This window comes from Hypomesus transpacificus, chromosome 6 (assembly GCF_021917145.1).
Source record: "Hypomesus transpacificus isolate Combined female chromosome 6, fHypTra1, whole genome shotgun sequence".
In the NCBI taxonomy this organism is placed as follows: domain Eukaryota; kingdom Metazoa; phylum Chordata; class Actinopteri; order Osmeriformes; family Osmeridae; genus Hypomesus; species Hypomesus transpacificus.
In genome coordinates this window covers 2,348,563-2,374,491 of record NC_061065.1, presented here as the reverse complement: position 1 = coordinate 2,374,491, position 25,929 = coordinate 2,348,563, and the positions used below count along the sequence as shown (strand labels likewise).

General features: G+C 50.0%; 2 protein-coding genes across 6 annotated transcripts; both read left to right on the top strand.

Moving 5' to 3' along the window:
- Positions 1–57: 57 nt before the first annotated feature.
- On the top strand, positions 58–14,315 carry LOC124468523 (WD repeat-containing protein 26). Of its 3 annotated transcripts, XM_047021297.1 has the most exons (15): positions 58–809; positions 3,987–4,086; positions 4,781–4,837; positions 5,523–5,659; positions 5,911–6,008; positions 6,091–6,247; positions 6,797–6,986; positions 7,104–7,244; positions 8,833–8,935; positions 9,064–9,080; positions 9,320–9,465; positions 10,190–10,268; positions 10,628–10,757; positions 11,274–11,468; positions 11,764–14,315. In XM_047021297.1, exons 1-15 carry the CDS (start codon positions 499–501, stop codon positions 11,787–11,789), a joined length of 1,887 nt encoding a protein of 628 aa, XP_046877253.1. In that variant the 5' UTR covers positions 58–498; the 3' UTR covers positions 11,790–14,315. The 3 variants fall into 3 exon arrangements, with proteins under 3 accessions (XP_046877253.1, XP_046877254.1, XP_046877252.1); XM_047021298.1 differs by lacking the exon at positions 9,064–9,080 and having other exon boundaries at positions 6,848–6,986; positions 8,833–8,952; XM_047021296.1 differs by lacking the exon at positions 9,064–9,080 and having other exon boundaries at positions 8,833–8,952.
- A 956-nt stretch (positions 14,316–15,271) lies between these two features.
- Positions 15,272–25,288, top strand: LOC124468730 (fasciculation and elongation protein zeta-2-like). Of its 3 annotated transcripts, none has more exons than XM_047021643.1 (9): positions 15,272–15,674; positions 18,769–18,877; positions 19,004–19,117; positions 19,207–19,321; positions 19,927–20,183; positions 20,371–20,451; positions 21,255–21,324; positions 21,415–21,480; positions 22,706–25,288. In XM_047021643.1, the coding sequence occupies exons 1-9, from the start codon at positions 15,367–15,369 to the stop codon at positions 22,720–22,722; spliced, it is 1,137 nt and encodes a 378-aa protein (XP_046877599.1). In that variant the 5' UTR covers positions 15,272–15,366; the 3' UTR covers positions 22,723–25,288. The 3 variants fall into 3 exon arrangements, with proteins under 3 accessions (XP_046877599.1, XP_046877598.1, XP_046877600.1); XM_047021642.1 differs by having other exon boundaries at positions 19,001–19,117; XM_047021644.1 differs by lacking the exon at positions 20,371–20,451 and having other exon boundaries at positions 15,273–15,674; positions 19,001–19,117.
- The last annotated feature ends 641 nt before the right edge of the window (positions 25,289–25,929 follow it).

Here is a 25,929-nt window from a genome sequence, read left to right as displayed (position 1 = left end):
TGCTTCTTATGCGCCACTTTATGGATTATATAATTCTACCCGGAAGTGGGTAGTGTAGGAATTTCCGGTTACGTCAGCGTGTCTGGACTCCATTAGGGGGTTGCAGCTGTTTTGACAGAAACAACAACAAAAACGGGACGACTGACGGGGCTTCTACAGTGTCAGCGCGTTCAAGCCGGGTTACGAGGTCTGAATCCGGGGAGCTGAAACCTCCTTTCCCACCCGGGGCTTCGCCGGCTTCTAACCACGGCCGCTCTCGGTGAGGAAACTCTGGCCTCCGCTTCCTCCTCCTCCGACTCGGACACCGGCGGAGCGTCGCCGCCCCCGCGGAAGAAACACCGAGCCTCGGCGGCGGAGGGAGCAGGAGAGCCCGGGGCTTCAACAGTTGTGTTGGGCCTGTCTGGAGTTGTTCTCGGACTTGCTACATCTTCACTTCACTCTCAAGCCAGCTCTGCTATTCACTTTAACCGAAGCATCGTCAACAACCTTAGCAGCAACATGCAAGCAAACGGGGCAGGACAGGGACAGGAATCATCGGACCTATCCTGTCTTAACAGCGCACAAAACGGGGAGTCATCCTCTGCTGGTGGAACTCACTCCAACGGGCTTCTCTCCAATACAAACAATGGGAATAGTGTCGGTACCAATAACGGGGCCACCACCGGACCAAACTCCGGGACCTCGACCGCCTCCACAGCCTCGGGTTCTGGCTTGGAGGTCGGCTCCTTGAAAAAGAAGAAACGTCTTTCGCAGTCGGAGGAAGATGTCATCCGATTAATAGGACAGCATCTCCACGGTTTAGGGCTAAAGTAAGTTTACCAAATGTGTCATTCTAAGGAAAAGGTACTTTGTGTCAAATCACGTTAAATATCCTCAGCATATACATTATTGTGGCAAAATCATTCATCAATAAGTGAACGAAAGCGCTTCTGCGTTTGACACAGACACAAACATGGGGGAGGGGTAGCAAGTTAGCTAGCCTCTAGCTAGCTGCACTAGCCGGCTAGTTTGAAGAAGAAGGGATCCATCTTGCACAATAACAGTGGTAGCCTGCTAGCTAATGTCAGCTAGCTCCCCCACTAGCCTGCGTTAATGCGGGCCATAACGACATTTCTACATCGTAAAGACAATACATTTCATGTTTTTGATGACTATATAATGTATTCAGGTCTCACGGTATTTTTAGTTGAGCCCAGAGCAAGCTGCAGAACTGTGTGCATTGAGTATGATGAATTTAGACAGAATAAGATAATTTACATCTATCAGCTAGGTAGCTAATCCAGCTAAAGATTGTGCAAAAACTGTAGTTATGCTTGAAAAGTAAAGGCATTTTAACTCGCCGTACCCTGTCACTCTTGTCATGGGGGAAATATGGACAATGTCTTAAAAAAACAGTAGTTAGTTCGCAGTGTGAAGTGGAATGACTGCTGGATTGCGCAAAAGTGCGTTGGGAGAACAACAGGACGCTTCTTGACAGCGTCGATATGTTTTTTTGCCGAGTCTCCCATGTTTTCCTCGGTTTGCTTCTTCTGCTCGACCAACAGCAGAGTCTAAGCGACTGAAAACGCCTCAATGGAAGTTGCATGTTACATAAACGTTGACAACTTATCGGTTGATTTCATGTCCATTAGGTACACTAACCAGTTGTATCACAATTTTGATCGTGAATGTAGGCTACTTTCCATTAGATAATCTCAATATATCACGTTTTAGCTGACTACAGTAAAAACAAAAAAAACCATCCAATCCATATGATATGATAATGTCACTGTTGTTTAGGTAAATGCGTCCACAATATACTGTGTTGGTCGTGGATGTGTGTTGTGACGTTTAACTAAATAGCCAAGCTATATCCCACTGCCTAGCATTAAAGACTGCGTCCCTGTGCTTGTCAGAACTGCTTCCCCTAATAGAGTATGGTTTCATGGCGGCTCCGGAATGCGCTTCTAACCAGCTGTTTTAGATTAGAAACGTTGGTTGAATCTAATTATAGATAGCGCCTGCCGAACGCTGTATTTTGATCCTTCGACATCAGAACCTTGTCACTGTGAATAACTTGTCGTGTATCGTTCGATAGACACGCCGTGTCGCACCATCCGTGTGTCTCCGACACTGCCATTACACTGACACTCAAAGAAAGCCTTTCTCCGTATGTTTACATGGAGGGGGTAGTGTGCCGTTAGCTGGTGAGGAACAGACGCCCCTACATTCCAAATGTGGAAATGCACCCAAGCACCGTGCAGGACAGACGGCGAGTGCCGCTGAAATCCGGTGCTGCGCCACTCTTCTGATACCTGAGGATGATGTCATTCTGCCGAAGTGTCCGCACGCCCCTGTCTCTGTACACACACATGCAGCGCACAGTTAAAGATCTACACATGTTCACACCTCTGGACTAGTACTAGTCTGGCAGAAACACCTGCGTTATTGGAGACGCAGCAAACCTCTTTCTGCTCATTGTCTGAATGTTGCTGCATGTGTTCTGGAATTTATTTTATTTTATGACAGTTCATTCAAGTGAAATGTGTTAATTTCTAATCCCATGTGGACAGTTACATCCAATTCTATAAGTATATGCAGACAGGTTCATTAGGTGATGCTTCTGAATCTGTCAGTTTTAGCTAATGCACAACATGCATGTTCTTTTGGGTATCTTACACTTCTCTCTCTTTCTCCCCTCCTCTCCACCACTTTCTCTCTCTCTCTCTCTCTCTCTCTCTCTCTCTCTCTCTCTCTCTCTCTCTCTCTCTCTCTCTCTCTCTCTCTCTCTCTCTCTCTCTCCTTCTCCATGTCTCTCCCTTCTCTCTCTCTTTGTCTCCCTTTCCCTTGTCTCTCTCTTCCCCTCCTTCCCCCCTCTCTCCCTTTGTCTCCCCTGCCTCCCTCTCCCCCCTCTCTTCCTGTGTCTCCCCTGCCTCCCTCTCCCCCCTGCCTCTCCCCTGCCTCCCTCTCTCCCCTGCTTCCCTCTCTCCCCTGCCTCCCTCTCTCCCCTGCCTCTCCCATGCCTCCCTCTCTCCCCTGCCTCCCTCTCTCCCCTGCCTCCCTCTCTCCCCTGCTTCCTCTCTCCCCTGCCCCCCTCTCTCCCCTGCCTTCCTCTCTCCCCTGCCTCCCTCTCTCCCCTGCCTCCCTCTCTCCCCTGCCTCCCTCTCTCCCCTGCCCCCCTCTCTCCCCTGCCTCCCTCTCCCCCCTCTCTCCCCTGCCTCCCTCTCTCCCCTGCTTCCTCTCTCCCCTGCCTCCCTCTCTCCCCTGCCTCCCTGTCTCCCCTGCTTCCCTCTCTCCCCTGCCTCCCTCTCTCCCCTGCCTCCCTGTCTCCCCTGCTTCCCTCTCTCCCCTGCCTCCCTCTCTCCCCTGCCTTCCTCTCTCCCCTGCCCCCCTCTCTCCCCTGCCCCCCTCTCTCCCCTGCCTCCCTCTCTCCCCTGCTTCCTCTCTCCCCTGCCTACCTCTCTCCCCTGCCTCCCTCTCTCCCCTGCTTCCTCTCTCCCCTGCCTCCCTCTCTCCCCTGCCTCCCTCTCTCCCCTGCCTCCCTCTCTCCCCTGCCCCCCTCTCTCCCCTGCCTCCCTCTCTCCCCTGCCTCCCTCTCTCCCCTGCCTCCCTCTCTCCCCTGCCTCCCTCTCTCCCCTGCCTCCCTCTCCCCGTGTCTCCCCTGCCTCCCTCTCTCCCCTGCCTCCCTCTCTCCCCTGCCTCCCTCTCTCCCCTGCCTTCCTCTCTCCCCTGCCCCCCTCTCTCCCCTGCCTCCCTCTCTCCCCTGCCTCCCTCTCTCCCCTGCTTCCTCTCTCCCCTGCCTCCCTCTCTCCCCTGCCTCCCTCTCTCCCCTGCTTCCTCTCTCCCCTGCCTCCCTCTCTCCCCTGCCTCCCTCTCTCCCCTGCCTTCCTCTCTCCCCTGCCTCCCTCTCCCCCTTCTCTCCCCTGCCTCCCTCTCCCCCTTCTCTCCCCTGCCTTCCTCTCTCCCCTGCCTCCCTCTCCCCGTGTCTCTCCTGCCTCCCCTCTCAGTCAGACGGTGGACCTGCTGATGCAGGAGTCTGGTTGCAGACTAGAACACCCCTCAGCCACCAAGTTCCGCAGCCATGTGATGGAGGGGGAGTGGGACAAGGTGGGTCTGACCGAGGGGGAGAGTGGGAGGGGAGACAGAGAGAGACAGAGAGAGGAGGGGAGGGGGATTGATATATCAAATCAAACCTTTCAGATACTCTGTTGTGATAATAGCTAAAAGAAAACCCTTTACTAAATATCTAATCAAATAATTGTAATCAAAGGTTCACTTTGCTTCTCTGATCCGAAAATGGCAACATAGATTTTTCTATATGCCACAATGTTCAATATTTCACAATACAACATCTTGTCATGGTCATGCACACAATACATTTCACGTCAGTAACATTCCTTCAAGATAGGAGCACAATACTGTAAATACCATTTATCTTTTTAATGCTAATTGAAAGTCCAGCAATTCAACTATTTCAGACTAAGATATTGTCTGTAGTAGAACAGTTTGAAAGCAGCTGCTTGCTTGGCTGTGTCCGATCACTCACAATGAGCCAGCGGTTACTGTCTCTCCTCTCTAGAAAGACATATATTATGTCTATATACAGTAGTAACTAACAGTAACTAACTGTAACTAACAAACTGGGCTGGCATCAGTCTCCATGCCTACAGGGTAACTAAGGTTACCGGCTGCCTTGTATTGGTAACATGGGCTATTTGCTTCTCTTTTTTTCCATGGAGGGAAAGTGCTGAACTGACTAACCACATGCCCCTCCTGTCTCTGCCTCTTTGTTTGTGTTCAGGCGGAGAATGATCTCAACGAGCTGAGGGCTCTGATGCGCTCCCCCAACGCCATTGTGGTGAGTCCTGTTACCTGGGGGGGGGAGGACTCTGTCCTGAAAGGCAGCTCCTGTGTGTGAAGTCTAGAGCATTCTGCAGAGGCCTGCTGACTGGAAATACAGGCTTTTGTTCCTGCCTGAAATGTGTCAAGAGTTCAGCCAGAGATGGATCCCCCTCTTGGTCTGTGGGAGCCGGTAGCCATGTTGTTGTCCCACCAGCCGTCAGCTCTGAAGGGTGGGGAGGCGCTGGGACGTCAGGCACCATGGTGGGGAATGAAGCGTGTGTGTGGTCAGCATCTGGGCCAACACCAGACTCTACAGCTGACGGGAGCCAGGCTGGTTACCATGGTGCCTGTATGGCTGGTTACCATGGTACTGGGACACAACCCACTACAGGGTTTCTTCACAGAAACCATGGAGATGATGTGTGTCTTTCGTAGTATGGTGGTTGGGGTGTTGCTGGTGGCTGTGAACAGGTGTGTCCTCTGTAATGGAGAGCAGGCTGGGCAGAAGGACTTGTATGATCATGGGGCAACGCCTTCATCTGTTGCTTTTCTCCTCCTACCACACTATGATCTCTACCACCCCTCCCTCCTCACCCCTCCTCACCCCTCCTCACCCCTCCTCATGCCTCCTCACCCCTCCTCACCCCTCCTCATGCCTCCTCACCCCTCCTCACCCCTCCTCATGCCCCCCCCCCCCTCAGCGTATGAAGTTCCTGCTGCTGCAGCAGAAGTACCTGGAGTACCTGGAGGACGGGAAGGTTCTGGAGGCGCTGCATGTGCTCAGGGCAGAGCTCACCCCCCTGAAGTACAACACAGACCGCATCCACGTCCTCAGCGGGTAACTCACACACACACATACTGTATACACACACACACACTGTATACACACACACACACACACACACACACTGTATACACACACACACACTGTAGACACACACACACACACTCACACACACGTATGAGCTACACCTAGCATCAGCTACACCTAGCATCAGCTACAGCTAGCATCAGCTACACCTAACATCAGCTCTAGGTATCAGGTGTCATCTAACGTGTGTGTGTGTGTGTGTGTGTGTGTGTGTGCAGGTACCTGATGTGCAGCCATGCAGAGGACCTGCGTGCCAAGGCAGAGTGGGAGGGCAAGGGCACTGCCTCCCGCTGCAGACTGCTGGACAAGCTACAGAGTAGGAGAACCCCCCACACACACACACACACACCCACACACATGTACCCCCACTCTGACACCCATGTCCCCCCCCTCTCCAGCGTACCTGCCCCCCTCGGTCATGCTGCCCCCCCGCAGACTGCAGACCCTGCTGCTGCAGGCGGTGGAGCTGCAGAGAGAGCGTTGTCTCTACCACAACACCAAGCTGGACAGCAGCATGGACTCTGTCTCCCTGCTGCTGGACCACACCTGCTCACGGTCAGTACTCTGCACAGCGTCACTGACCTGGGGCTGGGGGACAGGCTAGGACAGTACTCTGCACAGCCTCACTGACCTGGGGCTGGGGGACAGGCTAGGACAGTACTCTGCACAGCCTCACTGACCTGGGGCTGGGGGACAGGCTAGGACAGTACTCTGCACAGCCTCACTGACCTGGGGCTGGGGGACAGGCTAGGACAGTACTCTGCACAGCCTCACTGACCTGGGGCTGGGGGACAGGCTAGGACAGTACTCTGCACAGCCTCACTGACCTGGGGCTGGGGGACAGGCTAGGACAGTACTCTGCACAGCCTCACTGACCTGGGGCTGGGGGACAGGCTAGGACTAGAGCTTAGGGGTCAGGGTCAGGGGTCATGGCTAGAGGTTAGTTAGTCACCCTATATAGGACTGTGTGCTTGATTCATGTCAGTGTGTAAATGTGTGTGTGTGTGTGTGTGTGCGCGTGTGTGTGTGACTGAGAGGGAGAGGAGGACACTCTGCCTCTGGTCTGGGACGGGTTTTTAACCAGCATCCACCTCTTCTTTCCAGTCGTGTGACCGTAGCTAACCTCCCTCTCTCGTGGTCGTGCTCCGCCCACAGGAAGCAGTTCCCCTGCTACACCCAGCAGATATTGACGGAGCACTGTAACGAGGTGTGGTTCTGTAAGTTCTCCAACGATGGAACCAAGCTAGCCACCGGCTCCAAGGACACCACCGTCATCATCTGGCAGGTGGACCCTGTGAGTCACACACACACACAGAGGAAACTATGCACATAAGTACATAGCAACTCATGAAGACAGCATGACTGCTTGATGCTGATACCAAACTCATGTCCGCCCCCCCCCCCCCCCCAGGAGAACCACCAGGTGAAGCTGATGAGGACGCTGGAGGGCCATGCGTATGGGGTGTCCTACCTGGCCTGGAGTCCTGACGACGCCTACCTGATTGCCTGCGGCCCGGACGACTGCTCTGAGCTTTGGCTGTGGAGCGTCCAGGTAACCACGGCCCTCGTGCTGGCTGTTCAAGGCTCATGTATTTAAGTCACATGGAAAGATGTGATCTGAGTTGGGGGAGAACTACAACTCTCGGGAAACTTCCGGCTTGGTTGCAGTTCCACTCTAGTTCTAGGGCGCTAACGGGCGAGTGCAGAATGAATGGAGGTCTCTGGAGCTATACCCTTCAAAATCCACAGGATATCATTTTTTGTCTAGTAATTTGAATATAGCATTCGAGAGGGGAGGCAAAGAAAATATACACTGCTGCGTGTTAGATTTTTTTTTTAAGTCGCTTTTTGGTTTGCCTTTTAAAATGTCAATGACATCATACAATCAGCATTCATTAGCAGAATGCTTGCGTATTATGGGCAACAACGACTCATCCTGTAAGAAATCTAAAGGAAGTAGTACTCGTTCATTCAACTTTCGACTTATAATCCATGCTGAACATGCAAAAACTACAAGACACGACAAATTTAGCCGTTTAGCTCCATAGACTCTCATTCATTTTGCACTCGCTTGCGATCACCCCCAGTGGAACTCTGGTGTAACTGCAACTCAATTCGGTACAATGGGGCTTAATAGACCAATTATCACCCTACGTCACACAACTGTCAAGCAGGCTCAACTGCTTATGTGGGTTGCAAAAGACGAACTTCTCCCCGTTCTATTACTCTTGGAGTGTCGTTCAGGTCATCATATATCCCTGGCCACTTGATTGCAGGGCTTGATATTAACTTTTTGAGGCTCTTGGCCTTTGGACAAATACATTTACGTTCACTTGTCTATGCACAAAATTCACTTGACCCCGATACCCTTAAATAACCTGTCCAAGTGATCGGGCAAAACTAGCCTGGCTAACGGAGGTCGCTTTCTCAGGCAAATGACAAATGAAACAGACAGGTTAAAGAAATCCGAGATTCTGGCTATCTTCATCAGACTCGTATCTACATTAGGCAGTCCTCCCTGACGTTTCTGGTGTAGAATGGAGTGAAATACAACATTGTGCACACTGCCAGTGAGCGAGTCTGACTGAGGCTAACGTCAAAACAGTGTAACTGGGATGTAGTCTCACTCAGATTGCCAGTTTAAACAAATCAGAAAAATAATTGGACCAGCTGACTAAAAGCAGAATTCCCATATCTCTTGAAAGCTGCCTTGTTCGACTTTTTAAATGTAGAATTGACTGTAAAAGTGTAAAATTATGAACTTTGTGACATGACGTGAAGACATGGTTGCCGCTCGACTATGCGGTCTGTACCGGGCGACATTCTCACTCAAATTTCAAGACTTTCGTGACCCAAATCAAAATTCTGATGCGACAGATCATTGGGTAATCGCTTTCTCTCCAATAGGCATGTCCTCCTCGACGCTTTTGGTCTTTTTAAATCTAACTATTTGTATTATCCGTGTGGTCCTTTTGCCATTTAAAATGCTATCCTTTCCCGGTTTTCTGCAGCCACAGTGCGCACGCATCCCGATTGTTTACAAACAAATAATTGGTCTATAGGGAGTGGACAGGCTCTCTGTAGACGGGATCTGGTGTTGGGGTGATCTGAGCTGTGCTCTGTCTCCCCCTGCTGGACAGACAGGAGAGCTGCGCACCAAGATGAGCCAGTCCCACGAAGACAGCCTGACCAGTGTGGCCTGGAACCCAGACGGCAAGCGCTTCGTCACCGGGGGGCAGAGAGGGCAGTTCTACCAGTGTGTGAGTATCAGAGAGGGCAGTTCTACCAGTGTGTGAGTATCAGAGAGGGCAGTTCTACCAGTGTGTGAGTATCAGAGAGGGCAGTTCTACCAGTGTGTGAGTCTCAGAGAGGGCAGTTCTACCAGTGTGTGAGTCTCAGAGAGGGCAGAGAGGAGGGAGGTGGAGTCTGTGTTTAAGCTGCTTATAGATGGAGAGATCGACCCACTTATTGATTATCCAGATGAACCTCATGACCCTCTTAAGACAGACTGTTGGACTGTGTTCACGTGTGTGTTTACATCACCCTTTTCCTGTTGAGACATGCACTGGAATGTTGGTGTGGTGTGTGTGTGTGTTTGAGAGAGCCTCACACTGCCCGTGTGTCCAGGACCTGGATGGGAACCTGCTGGACTCGTGGGAGGGTGTGCGTGTGCAGTGTCTGTGGTGTCTGAGTGACGGGCGCACAGTCCTGGCCTCCGACACGCACCAGCGCATCCGAGGGTACAACTTTGAGGACCTGACCGACAGGAACATGTAAGCGTCTCTCCGGCTCCACACCCCGACACCCCTGTGCCCCCTCACTACTCCCCAGATCACCTCTCACTCTACAGCCCTGTGCCCCCTCACTACTCCCCAGATCACCTCTCACTCTACAGCCCTGTGCCCCCTCACTACTCCCCAGATCACCTCTCACTCTACAGCCCTGTGCCCCCTCACTACTCCCCAGATCACCTCTCACTCTACAGCCCTGTGCCTCCTCACTACTCTCCAGACCACCTCTCACTCTACAGCCCTGTGCCCCCTCACTACTCCCCAGATCACCTCTCACTCTACAGCCCTGTGCCCCCTCACTACTCCCCAGATCACCTCTCACTCTACAGCCCTGTGCCCCCTCACTACTCTCCAGACCACCTCTCACTCTACAGCCCTGTGCCCCCTCACTACTCCCCAGATCACCTCTCACTCTACAGCCCTGTGCCCCCTCACTACTCCCCAGATCACCTCTCACTCTACAGCACATTTATCTGCCACGCTTTGATGAAAAGCCAAGATGTACAAATACAACATGCAGAAAGTACAGCAGAAGATCCCAGAGTTCTGTGTTTCCGTGGTCAGAGTCTAGGAACAGTCTGTGTTTACCAGACACAACAATGTCATATTAGTGAGATATTATAGTTATGTGTGTCAAAAACAACAGTGCAGTGAATCAAATAAATGTGTGTTGATGTGAACAGCCGCTGTGCTCTGTGTGTTTCAGAGTTCAGGAGGACCATCCTATCATGTCTTTTACTGTTTCCAAGAACGGAAGATTAGCTTTGTTAAATGTAGCAACTCAGGTGAGACACAGTACTGGGGTGCAAGCCTGTATGAGGTGGATGGATAATATGTGCTTGTTTATTTGTTTGATTGGTTGCGTGTGTTGTTGTGTATGATATGGAAATGAGGAGTGTGTTGGAAGTGTGCATGAGGAACACGTACGGTACGTAGGGTTAGGTCCATGTGTGCATGAGGAACACGTACGGTACGTAGGGTTAGGTCCATGTGTGCATGAGGAACACGTACGGTACGTAGGGTTAGGTCCATGTGTGCATGAGGAACACGTACGGTACGTAGGGTTAGGTCCATGTGTGCATGAGGAACTAACCTGCTCCTCCCTCCTCCTCCCTCCTCCTCCCTCCCCCTCCCCCCTCCCTAGGGGGTGCACCTGTGGGACCTGCAGGACCGTGTGCTGGTGAGGAAGTACCAGGGTGTGACCCAGGGCTTCTACACCATCCACTCCTGCTTCGGAGGCCACAACGAGGACTTCATCGCCAGCGGGAGTGAAGGTGCCCACATCAGAACCCAACTCTCACCACACTCACAGACAACATGCAAAGAACGACTCGCTACTCACTGCTTCTGCTGCAGATCTAGTGCTGTCTCCCCATCTCTGTCTCTCTCTCTGCCTGACTCTGTCTCTCTCTGTCTATCTCTCTCTGCCTCTGTCTTTCTCTCCCTCTCTCCCTACCCTGCTGTGTGTCTCTCTGCCTGTCTCTCTCTGCCTGTCTCTCTCTCTGCCTCTTTCTCTCTCTCTGCCTCTGTCTTTCTCTCCCTCTCTCCCTACCCTGCTGTGTGTCTCTCTGCCTGTCTCTCTCTGCCTGTCTCTCTCTCTGCCTCTTTCTCTCTCTCTGCCTCTGTCTTTCTCTCCCTCTCTCCCTACCCTGCTGTGTGTCTCTCTTCGTATATCTCTCTGCCTGTCTCTCTCTGCCTGACTCTGTCTCTCTCTCTCTCTCTCCCTCTCTCCCTACCCTGCTGTGTGTCTCTCTTCGTATATCTCTCTGCCTGTCTCTTCTCCCCCCCAGACCACAAGGTGTACATCTGGCACCGCCGTAGCGAGCTGCCCATCGCTGAGCTAACAGGACACACACGCACGGTCAACTGTGTGAGCTGGAACCCGGCCATCCCAGGGCTCATGGCCTCCGCCTCCGACGACGGAACCGTGCGCATCTGGGGCCCCGCCCCTTTCCTGGACACGCAGGAAGCTGACGGGCTCAACGGTGGGCTCCGCGTGGCGTTAGCTTAGCATCGAGAGACGCAGTGGTGTTAGCTTAGCATCGACAGACTCAGTGGTGTTAGCTTAGCATGGAGAGACGCAGTGATGTTAGCTTAGCATCAAAAGACGCAGTGGTGTTAGCTTAGCATCGAGAGCCGCAGTGATGTTAGCTTAGCATCGACGCATTACAGTGCTGGCTTATTTAAAATCTGGATGGAAAGGCTGCTACAGAATTTCCCTAATGATGCCTTTAGATTTGTATTGAGCGTTCATCTCCATATGTGCTCTTTTCTCCTCAGAGAACTGCAGTAACATGGACAGTTGATGGTGACTTTGGAACAGAAGACTCCTTCACTTCAACAACAATGACAGAAACACAAACATCCCAACTAGCAACAAAATCCAACAAGAGAAAAAACAACCAAGTAAAAAAAGACAAACAGAAACGCAAAGTAGTTGAGTCTCTTGACCTGGAGAAACTCTGGAGGTGAGGGCGAACGCACTCTTAGACAAGCAGGGTGTTCATCCTGAACCAGCCCCCCCCCCCCCCCGCACCCCTCCACGAGACCAGGACCCCCCTCCCACATTCAGCCTCGCCGGCCTCCCTCTCCTCCCCCAGCCGGCCCTCCGGCTCCAGCTGCTCCAGGGACTGTCCTCTCCAACCCTAACCCTGCAGAGGCATCTCTTTTCCAGGCCTCAAGGCCTGAGTCCTTCCCCTGATCCACCTCCACGCACCCATCTCACACCTGCGGTCTGCGGAGCATCTCTTTCACCTGCCTGTGTGTGTGTGTGTGTGTGTGTGTGTGTGTGTGGGGGGAGGGGGGGTGGAAGGGGCGAGGTTGGTGGAAGGGGAAAATAGCAGACTCTTCGCTCGATTTGTTTTCCATCATCTTCCTCCTTTCTTTGCACCTAAGTTATCGAATGAAGGCTGGTAATCATCCACACTCACCTGATCGACGTAGTGACAACGAGAACGGCCATGCTAGTGTTGGGTTGCTGGGTGACAATCGTAGTGTTGTTAGCCTTGCACATGTGCATTCTGGGGCTGTGGAGGGCTTCAGTGTGAAAGTAGAAAACACTCCCGAAAACATCCCACTCTAAATGAGCTCTTTTTATCCAGTTTCCTCCTGTGTCTCTCGAGCCCCCAGCTCATAACTTCACCTGAGAGGGTCATGGGTCAGCGTTACCTGAGAGGTCCAGGGTCATGAGGGGTGTTGTGGGGGTAAACGCCCCCCCTGGAAGGACTCTTCCCCCCCCCCCCCCCCCCCCCCGTAGAGGAGTGAAAAGTGCTTCTTTTTTTAGTGCACTAAAGACTGTGTGTGTGTGCGCACGCACTTCTGTGCAGGTGTGTGTGTGTGTGTGTGTGTGCTTGGGTGGAACAGCTGACCACAGGTGCATGCATGCCTGTGTTGGTGTGTTATTTCAGGTGTGGATGTGTTGTGTGTATGTGTGTTCAAGTCACACCAGCATCAGACGACCCGTGCCCCCCCTCATCCCCTGGTGACACAGCCTCATACCCATAGTAACCTCCATCTGTGGAAACAGACACTTCAAACAAACAAACACTTCAGAGCCAGTTTGAAAAAAACGTTTATTTTATTTTTATCTGGGGGTTTTCATTTTACATTTGACTTTTATACTTGTCCTTACCACAGCATTCAGATAGCACTGCAGGATTGGCATTGATAGATTTTTGTGGGGAGACAGGAAATAATACAATGAAAAGCTAAATGACCTTGGTTTCTAAAAGCTGTAAGCTCTCGTGTTGAGCAACCAGTCATTTCATAAGAGGAGTGGATTGTTATGTTGTAGATGGAAGGCTAATGTTTGGCAGGTCAGTGAAGGAAGAGAAACACACACACACAGCCTAGCCCCAGCACGCACACACACACACACACACACACACACACACACAGCCTAGCCCCAGCACACACACACACACACATTATCCTGGTCACCCGTGCGCACATACACCTACTCAGGGTGTATGCACCCTAGCAGCACTTTCAAAGGTGGATTCTCATGGCTCAGCTGCACCTGAAACAGCCCAATCCCAAAACAAGCCCTGGCACTTTCCCCATGCTGACCAGGGGCACTGCTGGGCTGGCAGCTCAGTGCAGTCAGGAGACTAGGGTTATATTGGAACAGATGCCCACACTGGTCTAGTAGCTTCCTATGCAGTTACATGCTCTCGTTACGCTTCAAACACACAGATGGTGGGGCTCCATGTTACAGTCATTCCTCCTGCACTCTAGCCAAGCCCATCTGGCAGTGGTCAAGTTCACTTCACAATGCTTCTTCCTCCCCTGTTCAGGGTGTGTCATGATTATTTGCTACAGACTGATAAAAAAAAATGTTTAAAAATAATGCTTTTCTGTCTGTTTTTATTGAATTTTGTTACTTGTTCTTTTTTCTCATTATATCATTTTTTGGGTTGACTTCTCCCTGTATTATCATATTAAAATATAACCAGACAACTGGAGTCCTCCTTATTTTATAATCATTTGTAATCCCTCTTAACTATTTGTTTTTATTTTCTTCCTTTGGGTCTATTTTCGGGTTGCTTTTTTATTTTTATTTAAATTGTTTACGTTCTCCACTACTTTAAAATCCTACTAGTGAATATGCACAGGAACACCCATGCCCATACAAGAGGGAGGAGTCTGGGAGTGTGTTATCTTCAATCAGGAACTACCCACCCCTCGCCTTTAACAAGAGACACCTTGTGAGCAGAGCTTGTTCTTGCATGTCTGTGTAATAGACTGAAATCTCTTTCTATGTGCCACTGTTGGTTACCAGTTCCACCCTTAACTGAAAACCAAAACACTTGATAAACACAGTAGTGGTTCTATGGGTGTTGTATAAGTTGTGTGTGTGTGTCACGTTCTGTTTCTCACTTGCTATACCCCCTCCTCCTCCTCTTTGGAGTGTTGAATGAACTTGCGACCTCCACAACGCGGACCCTCCCATGTCTGAAGACTCCGAGCAAATCGAAAAGTGAAGTTAAAACGCCAAAAGCTTTTCACCCTTTTCTCACTCATCAGTGACGAACACTGCTGTGTCTGTATGCAACTTGGTGTCTACTCTGTTACTTAGTTTCAGTTTACTGGGGCTGAGCTGGTGATGTAAGTTTCCTTTATCGCTAGAGGTCTGGAGGTGGCAAGGGCTTCTCAGCAGAAGAAGAGTTCTGGGGAGTGTAGGGGGGGGGGGGGGGGGGGGGGGGGTGACAGGGGACCTGTTTGCGTTTAATGTGTTATTTACAAAGTGATTGTACTGTTTTGTATTGTTGTGTAGGAGAAGTGTTATGTATGTATATTTTCAATAAAGCTTTCAGGGTTTTGAAAAGAGATGTGGCCCGTGAGGATGTCCAGAAGTGAGCTCAACTCGGCACCCCTAAACTACCCCTGCCCTGAACCACCTGGCCCAAGCTACCCCTACACTACCCTTAATTACCCCTACCGCACCCTATGCTACCCCTACCATAACTCTACCCTTAACCTACACTACCAACACACTACTCTGCCCTATCCTGCCCTGCATGGCCCTACCCTACTAGTATCCTAACCCTACTAACTAGCGGGGAGGGTGATTCATGTGTAAAAGTTATTTACATTGGAAATCTTTGATGATGGAGAGCTTTTAGAAGTGGGTGAAAATAGTCCACTTTAAAAAATATATATATTATATGTATTCAAGTTAAGATACATTTTCTATATTGGAGATGTTAGGATTTATGGCATCTGTTCTCCTGGGAATGGGAAGGATTCTCGCACGTCACGTCAGCTTGAAGGATCCGCCCCCTTTTTGCTCTGCTGTTTTTCGATTCTTGTCCAACACCGATGAACAACACCGTCTAGCAGCTGAACGGGGAGGACAAAATCCAACGGTGTCCTACGGCAGTCATGGCGGCGCCGTTAGCCCACTTCGATGAGGACTGGCAAGATTTTAACGAATTCAAGCCGGTGACCGATTCTCCAAACCGACTGGATCTTCTGAACTCGAACACCGGCGACTCGTCGTCGGGCCTGGAAGATTTGTCCGACCTGGACAACAGCTTCTCCGGTGAAATTTGCAGCTTCAAATCGATGGAAGACCTTGTCCATGACTTCGATGAAAAGCTGAACGTGTGCTTCCGAAATTACAACTCTAAAACCGAAAACATAGCCCCCATTAAACCTATAGCGGAAGACACTTTCCTGAAAGATGACGAGTAAGTGAATGAAGTATCAGTACTTTATGTTTGTAAAGCTATACTAGCTAACTAGCAATCTGTGTTGTGCAAACAGCTGAAGTAAGAATAAGGTAAGAGTAGCTAGCATGCTAGTGCTAACTCTGTCCCGGAAAAAATCCTGGAATGGATTCGCTACATAAAATGGTATTCCAGTCAAATACATTAGCCTACAAGTGGCACAGTATAAACAACAACATTCCATTATCTGCTATTAATATTGTTTTTAATTAAGTTATAATCAAAGTTGAGTACCCTAGCCAGCTAGCCTAGAGCTAACTCCTTGCTGCAGAATTTGCATGAATGTCGTGTCAGGTAGCCAGCACTCCATCTTTCCAATCATTCCTTTATAGCTGGAAGCGAACATTGCATTTAGTTAGCATAAATTGCGTATAGCTCTCCATGAACAAATACAGACATGGCAGACCTCAGAGTTGCGTGGACTAGCGGTGATGTTGGGGTAATTTCGGTGGAGTCTAAACAGAGTTGACACCAGACCATAGTCGCAGATAGTCTCCCTGTAAATGCACAACACTGGGACGAACGTCCGTCACTTTTACTGTGCCTGTAGTGAAAGTAGATAGTCCCTGACTTGTGAGGACGTGCGTTATCGCCAGGGTATCAGAGATGATGGTCTGTACAGCCCAGTAGTTTGAGACCAATTCTCGTGTTTAACGTTGAGTAACTTACAGCTGCAATCATTGACCCATGGATGATGGATACACGTTGTTAGATCGTGTATCCATTCCCTGCCTTAATGTATTTAGGTTTCTTTCTGGAATCTTAACATCACGTTTATATATTTATTTGTCATTTAACAGACACTTACCCACGGCAACATACAAATAGTGCATACAGGAAGTACAGCAGAAGGATCAGCAGAGCGTTTTAACAGTATTTTGGTGGTGAGAGTCAAGGACATCTAGAATAACCGTGCATGTTGCCCCTAGCATGGGCTGTATCAGCATGTAGGACCATGGGCTGTATCAGGATGTAGGACCATGGGCTGTATCAGGATGTAGGACCATGATGGGCTGTATCAGGATGTAGGACCATGGGCTGTATCAGCATGTAGGACCATGGGCTGTATCAGGATGTAGGACCATGGGCTGTATCAGGATGTAGAACCATGGGCTGTATCAGGATGTAGGACCATGGGCTGTATCAGGATGTAGGACCATGGGCTGTATCAGGATGTAGGACTCTGGGCTGTATCAGGATGTAGGACCGTGGGCTGTATCAGCATGTAGGACCATGGGCTGTATCAGGATGTAGGACCATGGGCTGTATCAGCATGTAGGACCATGGGCTGTATCAGGATGTAGGACCATGGGCTGTATCAGGATGTAGGACCATGGGCTGTATCAGGATGTAGAACCATGATGGGCTGTATCAGGATGTAGGACTCTGGGCTAGGATTCTTCATCAGACTGTAGCGTGTCATAAAATGGCCTCCTGAAATGTCAGAGCCAAGTGGAAACACAGTCAGTTGTGATCATATAGACACACACACACACACACACACACACACACCAGAAAGCATTCAGCTGTGATCATATAGACACACACACACCAGGGAGCATTCAGCTGTGATCATACAGAAGCATGTGCTGAAGTAGGGTGCTCACAAACACAGAGCAGCATCTACACACACACACCATCATAGATATACAAACCAAACCTACTGGAGTGAAAGACTCTATGGGTCGCTCTTGGGGAGTGGTGGGGGGGGGGGGGGGTCTGGACATGAGCAGAGCACATAGAGCCAGCTCTAGGGGGGAGCAGTGAAGCAAAGGCCTTTCTGAAATGATGAGCTTCATCTGCACGTGACTGAGCTCCTAATGAGACCTCCAGCCTCCTCCAGGGAGGAGGCAGGGAGTGAGAGAGAGATGTTGGGTATATAATGTGTGTGTGTGTGTGTGTGTGTGAGAGAGAGAGAGAGAGAGATGTTGGGTATATAATGTGTGAGTAAGAGAACAGGAAGTGTTGTCTAACCAGGTTGGGCCTTCAGGCTAGCCCCCCCCCCCCCCCAAGCTGTGTGTGTTCAGAACACCCCCCCCCCCCCCCAAGCTGTGTGTGTTCAGAACACCCCCCCCCCCCCCCCCCCCCCCAAGCTGTGTGTGTTCAGAACACCCCCCCCCCCCCCACCAAGCTGTGTGTGTTCAGAACACCCCCCCCCCCCCCCCCCCCCCCCAAGCTGTGTGTGTTCAGAACACCCCCCCCCCCCCCCCCCCCCACCAAGCTGTGTGTGTGTGTGATGGGGATGTTAGTGAGTGAGAGTGGAAGAGACTTCAGAGGGAAAGTCAGATGTGTGTGTGTGTGTGTGTGTGTGTGTGTGTGAGCATCCATTTGATTAGAAGTGTTTTTGACACGCAGGCTCCCAGGGTCGTCCTCACAGTGTCCGCAGTACCAGGGGGTCAGGAACACACACTCACAGGCTCGTACTCTTCTCTTCCACACAGACCCATCTTCACATGTAGCACCAGAGTGGGCGGTAGTGAGAGAGAGATCTGCATTTTGTCTGAGCAGAGACTTCTAGTATCACCTGTCATCCCCGCTGATCCCTCTTCCTCCTCTCTCTACTCCATCTCCTCCCTCTCTCTTCCTCCTCTCTCTACTCCATCTCCCTCTCTCTTCCTCCTTTCTCTACTCCATCTCCCCCCTCTCTCTTCCTCCTCTCTCTACTCCATCTCCTCCCTCTCTCTTCCTCCTCTCTCTACTCCATCTCCCTCTCTCTTCCTCCTTTCTCTACTCCATCTCCTCCCTCTCTCTTCCTCCTCTCTCTACTCCATCTCCTCCCTCTCTCTTCCTCCTCTCTCTACTCCATCTCCTCCCTCTCTCTTCCTCCTCTCTCTACGCCATCTCCTCCCTCTCTCTTCCTCCTCTCTCTACTCCATCTCCTCCCTCTCTCTTCCTCCTCTCTCTACGCCATCTCCTCCCTCTCTCTTCCTCCTCTCTCTACTCCATCTCCTCCCTCTCTCTTCCTCCTCTCTCTACTCCATCTCCTCCCTCTCTCTTCCTCCTCTCTCTACTCCATCTCCTCCCTCTCTCTTCCTCCTCTCTACTCCTCTTCCAGGGTGTGGAACGCGCTGACTGATAACTATGGCAACGTGATGCCTGTGGACTGGAGGACATCTCACACACGCTCTCTCCACCTCCCCACACTCAACCTGAGAGACCAGCAGGTACGGATCACACACACACACACACACACACACACACACACTGCTTCCAAGCCACAGTACACTCACAACGTTCAGCACCTGTCTGTTAGGTTATCAGTCTGGCATGTTGTCCCCCCGGTACAGCAGCAGGAGAGCTGTCCTCTGGAGCTGTCTGATGATGAGGATCTGAGGGAGCAGATGGACATGCACTCCATCATCGTATCCTGCATCAGCAACGAGCCCCTCTTCACTGCTGAGCAGGTACACACACACACATAAGAATGGACTCACACACACTCACATGTGGCTCCCGTATGCTCATCTGTGTGTGTGTGTGTGTGTGTGTCCAGGTGATGGAGGAGATTGAGGAGATCATGCAGGAGTCTCCAGACATGGAGGATGAGAGACAGACCCTCCCCCCTGAACTGAGCATGCTCGCACACCCTGGCTCCAGCTGCCTTCTCCGTGAGTACCACCACAGTGTGTGCGTGTGTCTGTGTGTGTGTGTCTTACAGCATCCTGTGCTTCCTCTGAATATATATAGACACGTTCCCAGATTCTTCTCCCTGGGAGTGTGGGATGCACAGGACTGTGACGTAACCACACACAACCACTGCTGCTCCAAACCTTACATAACCTCACACACACCACCTGCTAAAGGCACAGTTCACTCAAAACCATCATCAGAATTTAGCAGACACTACCCAAAGGGATACAGATTTTAATTAAACTCTCTTGCAGTTAGATTATCTAGCACTGAGCCATATCACCCAAGCACCAGTTGAATCAGCCACCCTGCCCTACTGTGTTTGGCAGTGTGTATGACTTCCAGGACCTCAGCCCCTACTGGTTGATTGTGAGTCACCTCAGGGTCTTAGACTTTGCCCCGGTCCTGTCTGCTGTTATGGCATAATTCACTCAAAACACCCCCCCTTATCTGATTAGTCCCTTCTCAACTGTGGCAAAAAAACTGGCAATGTCTTTCATTTACAGCTTCTTTATGTTGTGTGTGTGACTGGGGATGTATAAAAGGCTAGTTTCAGGGTAAGCCCCCTCTCTCTCCCCCCCAGGACTGAGGCAGCTTACAGTGCCTGCGCTGACGGAGGCTCTGGAGGAGGTGGAGAGGCAGATCAGAGCCTTCAGCGAGGAGCTCATCCAGCAGCTGGCTCTCAGAGACGAGCTGGACTTTGAGAAGGAGGTGAAGAACGGCTTCATCTCTCTGCTGATCGAGGTGCAGAACAGGCAGAAGGAGCTGAGGGAGCAGAGGAGGAAGACCCGGCCTGCCCCCCAGGGGGCCCGCGCCCACCGCACACACGTACCGGGGACGGTGAGGACACACACACACCATACGTACACACACTCAAGTGCATGTTGATGCATGCTGGGAGATATTACCTTCACAGTTGCATGTTTGAATCCAGCCACAAAGCCTTCTCCTGCTATTCTGTTCTGTTACTTTTACTGCTTATCTCTCTCTTATGCTCTCTCCATCTCTTCCTCCCTCCCTCTCGTAGCTCTTCACTATAGAGGGACTCTCCTCTGTCATTCAAAATGGCCTCCGTCAAACTTTCAGCACAACAGGAAGGGACAAGCAGGTGCCTGTCTCTCTCTCTCTCCTCTATCTTTCTCTCTCTACCCTCTCCTTACCCCTCTCTCCATCTTTCTCTCTCTCCTCTCTCTCCCCTCTCCTTCTCTCTCTCTCTCGCTCTATCTTTCTCTCCTCTCTCTCCCCTCTCCTTCTCTTCACTGACTCTTGGTTCTTTTTGTTTGCAGCTGCTGCTTCCTGAGTTTCTTTAGTTTGGTTCTCTTCTGATTTTCTTCTTTTACCCATGTTTGTCTTTTCTCTCAGTAGACCCTCTGGTGAACTGTTACAGCTCTGTATAATCTGCTCGTTTATCTCTCTTTATATGTTTTTCTGTTCTCTGCTTTGTCCTGTTCATTCATTTGCTGTTTGTGAACACACCGCTGTGGTGAATGTAGTTTGGGTTTTCAGACCCACCCTGACCCCCCCCCCCCCTGACCCCCCCCCCCTGACCCCACCCCCCCCTGACCCCACCCTGACCCCACCCTGACCCCCCCCCCCACCCTGACCCCCCCCCCCCTGACCCCACCCTGACCCCACCCTGACCCCCCCCCCCCCTGACCCCCCCCCCCCCCCCCCCCCTGACCCCACCCTGACCCCCCCCACCCTGACCCCACCCTGACCTCCCGTCTCACAGACAGCCCGGATGATGTCCATCTCGTTTGATCTTTTTTGTGTCGGCATGTCATGTCAACTCTTCACTTCCTGATTCACAATATGTTTTTTTCAAATGTCCTGTTTATCCTCTCCCCTCTTGATATGTCTCTCTCTCTCTCTGTCTCTGTCTCTCTGTCTCTCTGTGTGCTGTCTCCTCAGTACCTGACCACAGTGATCCCCTATGAGAGGAAGACTTGCTCGGTGGAAGACCTCCAGATCCTCACCAAGAGTGCGTTTCCCTTCTGGTTTAGGATCAGACATCTTCCACATCTAGCTCAGCTCTGGATGTTGTGTTTATCATGTGTGTTTGTTTCCTCAGTCCTGCACGCTATGAGAGACGACAGTGACAAGGTGCCCAGTCTGCTAACAGACTACATTCTGAAAGGTAACATTCACATGCACACACACACTGTCTTTACATGAGTCCAGTTGTTGCTGAAGGGCAGTGGAACCTCTCCATCAGTCTTCATTAATCTGAGGTCAGGGATGAGGATAGGTGCGTGTGCGGCTTGACATACCGGCCAGGTAGCGCACACACTCTGTGCCTGTCACTCTGCCCCTGTCACTCTGCCCCCTGGTGTTTGATGGGGGGCGGGGGGTATTATAGCCTGGCCTCCTTTAAGGAGAGGTCTTTATTCACTGATACATGATGACTAACACACCTACAGTACAAGGCCTTAATACCACTACTGCACTGCTGCTAGAACCCCTGTAACACTACTAGCACTACTGCTAACCTACTGGTGGTTTTGTGCTTTCCTCTTTGACCTGTGACCCTGTTTCTCATCTCTGCTGCGTTCTCTTACTAGCTCTGGTATAGGAGCAGTGGACCTGGAGGTTTGTGAGGCACACACACAGACGCACACACACTCTCACACGCGTGCATACACACTCCCACACACATGCACACAGACGCGCACACACTCACTCAAACGCACACTTACTCACACACACCTACTCACACACACCTACTCACAAGATGAACCCTTAAAGCTTTCCTCGCTGGCTCGGACTGTAGTGCCCCATACTGTGCTTGTGGTTTGATCATGCTCACTCGCTCTCTCTCTCACCTCACCCCCGCCCCCCCACCACCCCGTCTGCCAGCTTATAGTTTCAGAAAGCTCTCCGTGTCAGTGCTGCTTACCAGAACTAATCAGCATCTTTTCTCTCCTCCTCACCCCTCTCTCTCTTTCTCACCCCTCTCTTCCTCACCCCTCTCTCTTCCTCACCCCTCTCTCTCCTCACCCCTCTCTCTCCTCACCCCTCTCTCTTCCTCACCCCTCTCTCTTCCTCACCCCTCTCTTCCTCACCCCTCTCTCTCCTCCTCACCCCTCTCTCTCCTCCTCACCCCTCTCTCTTCCTCACCCCTCTCTCTTCCTCACCCCTCTCTTCCTCACCCCTCTCTTCCTCACCCCTTTCTCTCCTCCTCACCCCTCTCTCCTCCTCACCCCTCTCTCTCCTCACCCCTCTCTTCCTCACCCCTCTCTATCTTCCTCACGTCTCTCTCCTACTCACCCCCCTCTCTCCTCCTCACCCCTCATTCCTCTCCTCCTGTGTAACTGTTGTGTGGATCGTGTTGTGAGTGACTGTTTCTCTGCTTGTCTTCGCAGTTCTGTGCCCTACTTAAACCCAGACGAGTTCCAGAACATTCTAGAAGTCACAAATGGAACACGCCAAGCGTTGGGACATTCTGGAACACTCCCATGAATTAAGCCCCTCCCCCTTTCTGTAGTACGAGGCTTCTTCCTGTGGCTGTTTTTCTCCTCGACACCCTCGAGTGTTGAGATTTTAACGTGTGATATTTTAGCTGATTGACTGCCTGTACCCTTTTCCAATCTTAAGCGTGTTTTAATGTTTAAGTACTATCTCTCGTAAATTTGTACGTTGTCTCTGCATGTTAGGTTCTCTTTATTAGCAGTATTACTCATTGCAACCTGCACTCTGATTGGCCATTTGCCGTGACAGGATGCTGTAGTGACTTTGTGTCTCAGTGGGCAGGATGAGTTGTGGGAACCAATGGGAGCTTGGCTCCTTCAATCAGAGAGCACCCATTGGTTCATAGCAGTAGATGATGGACAGCTCTGGCAGTCAGCTGACATCTTGTTTTCCTAAAAGAGGAATGTTACAACCTTCTATCACATCGTCAATATAGCGTTGCACCTGTTCTCCATGCTGCTTTATACTCTAATAGTGTAGGTACACAAACATTAGAAGAAAAACAAACATATATTTTATATACTTATGATCTTAAAATTGCACAGTTTGGAAACACTTTTTATGATAATTTCTTAACAAAAGGGACAGGAAATGTAGGGACTGAAGTGGAATGTGTAGAGGATGTTGGATGTGTAAAGGATGTTGGATGTGTAGATGATGTTGTTGCTGGAAGGTGGTGGTTTTGAGATTAGAGGCTGTGACGGTGCTAGTCTGAGAGGATGTTAGTCCGAGAGGATGTTAGTCCGAGAGGATGTTGCCGAGCAGCGACCAGGTCTGGTGACCAGAGTCCAGCATCATGCTGAGCCAACAGATGTAGTGATGCATCAGTCTGCAGGAGATCGCTAGTCTGACGAAGAATGAGACTGAAGGTTGATATCGTGAAAGATTTATTATTTGCTGCTCATCGTACATCCATGTTTTTACAGTGCCGAAGCATCACTACTACATCAGTACAGTGTGGTAGTGGTACTATCAGACACTAACAACACATCTATCATCGAGAGTGTGCACTGATGTGCTTTTTATACACACACACACACGTATGCACGTACACATGCATACTTATACACACACACCCTAGATGCATCTAGGCATACATACATACACACACATGTACACAACACACACACGTCCTAGGTGCCCCTAACTACCCTCAGGTACTTGGTCAGGTACACCGCATCCATGTGACCCTGAACCACCGTCACTAAGGATAATGATGAACAAGCTCAGTGTAGATGTCTGCCAGCAGTGCAGACTATAGCACCGTTCTTCAACCACACTCATGTTGTGCTGGTTCTCCTGGCTGAGTTTCTTGTTACTTTAGCATTAGTTGACGTTAGTTGATGTTGTATCTGTTAGCCTGCTACTCTTTGTTTAAAGACCGTAAACTGAATCCTCATCCCTAAATCTCCAGTAGCTAAAGCTACATGTGTGGTATCTCCAACATTCTAGTGTTGTAGGCTACCCTTTAAGGACTTATTAGTGGTTGTGATGTGATATCAGTAAGCAGATGTAGCGGTGTAGTGATACTAGCATTGTTGTGGCGCTAGTACCTTCAGCCTTGTTTAGTAGCATCGGGACATGTTTTCGTACTTTGACAGATCATGGTAGATTAACCCAATTAAAGGGATTCCTAAGGTTGGCATTTAGAATGTTTGGGATGTCGTCCGGGGATCATTCAGTCTGTGTGTGTGTGTGCGAATTCTTTGAGGCGTTATTGACCAACAAGGAAAGTAATGAATATGCCTCGTCAACTTCAGTAATTGAAACCAGCCCCACAGTAGTTGGTGTATAGATTAATGTTGGTAGCTAATCGTCTCGTAAATTGTAAACACCTTTTAAAAGCATTCAACACCCGCATGGGTTGCATGCACGTTACAGCTGCAAACATATTTAGAGAATGACACCTGAATATATGAATTGTATCACACTAGACGGGCTATATATCGGATATATACAGTATCCACGGGCAGCGAACCATTGTTCATGTTAAAAAAAACAAACAAGTAATGTCGAACTGAAATGTGTTCCAAGATTTTCAGATAGATTTCCTCGTCCCTGCTGCTTGGTAGCAGGACGGTTGCTAGGTGTTGTCGTTAAGTACGTGGTCAGTTTACGGACTGAGACTAAGCCCCGCCCCGTCCGGCCTGGTCTTTTTAGCAGACATATCATCATATTCATGCTTAACAAGAGATTTATATTTATAGAGAAACTCAAACAACAAATAAGGCTGCCTTTCTAAACGCCTGACATTTTTGTATATTGAATCGACTCGATTATTTTTAATGCTAAAATACTTGTTCCCCCATTTGGGGTTTTTCTGTTTTCTGTTATCCTTGTCATGTGATGTGAACTTAAGTACATTAATTTATTAAGAAAATGTTTGTTTTGTAACCGTATTATCAACTGTAGTGGTACATGTGTTTTGTGCCAGAATTGAATTGCAACGAATTTCAAATAAATCCATATGTTTACTACTTGTGTTAGTGTTGTTTGTATAATTTATTTATTGGCTTCATTGACCTATGGACAAGAAGGCAGAGGGAGAAAAAACATACAGGAAATGGCCCAGACCGGAATCAAACGCCGGGGTTAAGGCCTCAGCCTTAGTGGTCCGCTCTTCCCAAGTAAGCCACCAGGGGGCGAACCTGTCAGTGTTGTATTTTGGTGGGCGCATAATGATTTAAATTGGATCATGTAAGTTTCTTATATTTTAATGTTTTCCTCGCTTAATCAGAGATGGCAAAACACACACATCCTTCACTCAAGTAAAAGTACAGATAGGCTACTCATGTTTAAAAAGACTGGTAAAAGTTGAAGTGCTGACTACACTTCAAGTTAAAAAAGACATCTACTCTGACATCTACTTCAGTAAAGAACAGGCATACTACTAGCTGTTGGACCTCACATCATATTAATACATTCCTACAAAAAGACACTATAGACACGCAGCGCACGTTTCTTTTTTTTACCATTAGAAAATATTATTTTAACCAATAGAAACTTTTTTTCCACACAGTTGAAAGGGTGAGAGAGGAGGGGAGAACTGGGAAGTCTAAAAAGGAGTAGAGCACAGTAGAGTCTTAATCAAGTCCTTTTCAAAAACGTTTTTCTTTCA

Excerpts from the sequence above, each read along its gene's own strand:
- LOC124468523 (XM_047021297.1), top strand. The coding sequence starts at position 499 with ATGCAAGCAAACGGGGCAGGACAGGGACAGGAATCATCGGACCTATCC. Across the intron at positions 6,248-6,796 it reads CTGGACCACACCTGCTCACG|TCGTGTGACCGTAGCTAACC; the intron begins GTCAGTACTCTG and ends TCTTCTTTCCAG. Across the intron at positions 10,269-10,627 it reads TGTTAAATGTAGCAACTCAG|GGGGTGCACCTGTGGGACCT; the intron begins GTGAGACACAGT and ends CCCCCTCCCTAG.
- LOC124468730 (XM_047021642.1), top strand. The coding sequence starts at position 15,367 with ATGGCGGCGCCGTTAGCCCACTTCGATGAGGACTGGCAAGATTTTAAC. Across the intron at positions 20,452-21,254 it reads CAACAGGAAGGGACAAGCAG|TACCTGACCACAGTGATCCC; the intron begins GTGCCTGTCTCT and ends CTGTCTCCTCAG. Across the intron at positions 21,325-21,414 it reads CCTCCAGATCCTCACCAAGA|TCCTGCACGCTATGAGAGAC; the intron begins GTGCGTTTCCCT and ends TTGTTTCCTCAG.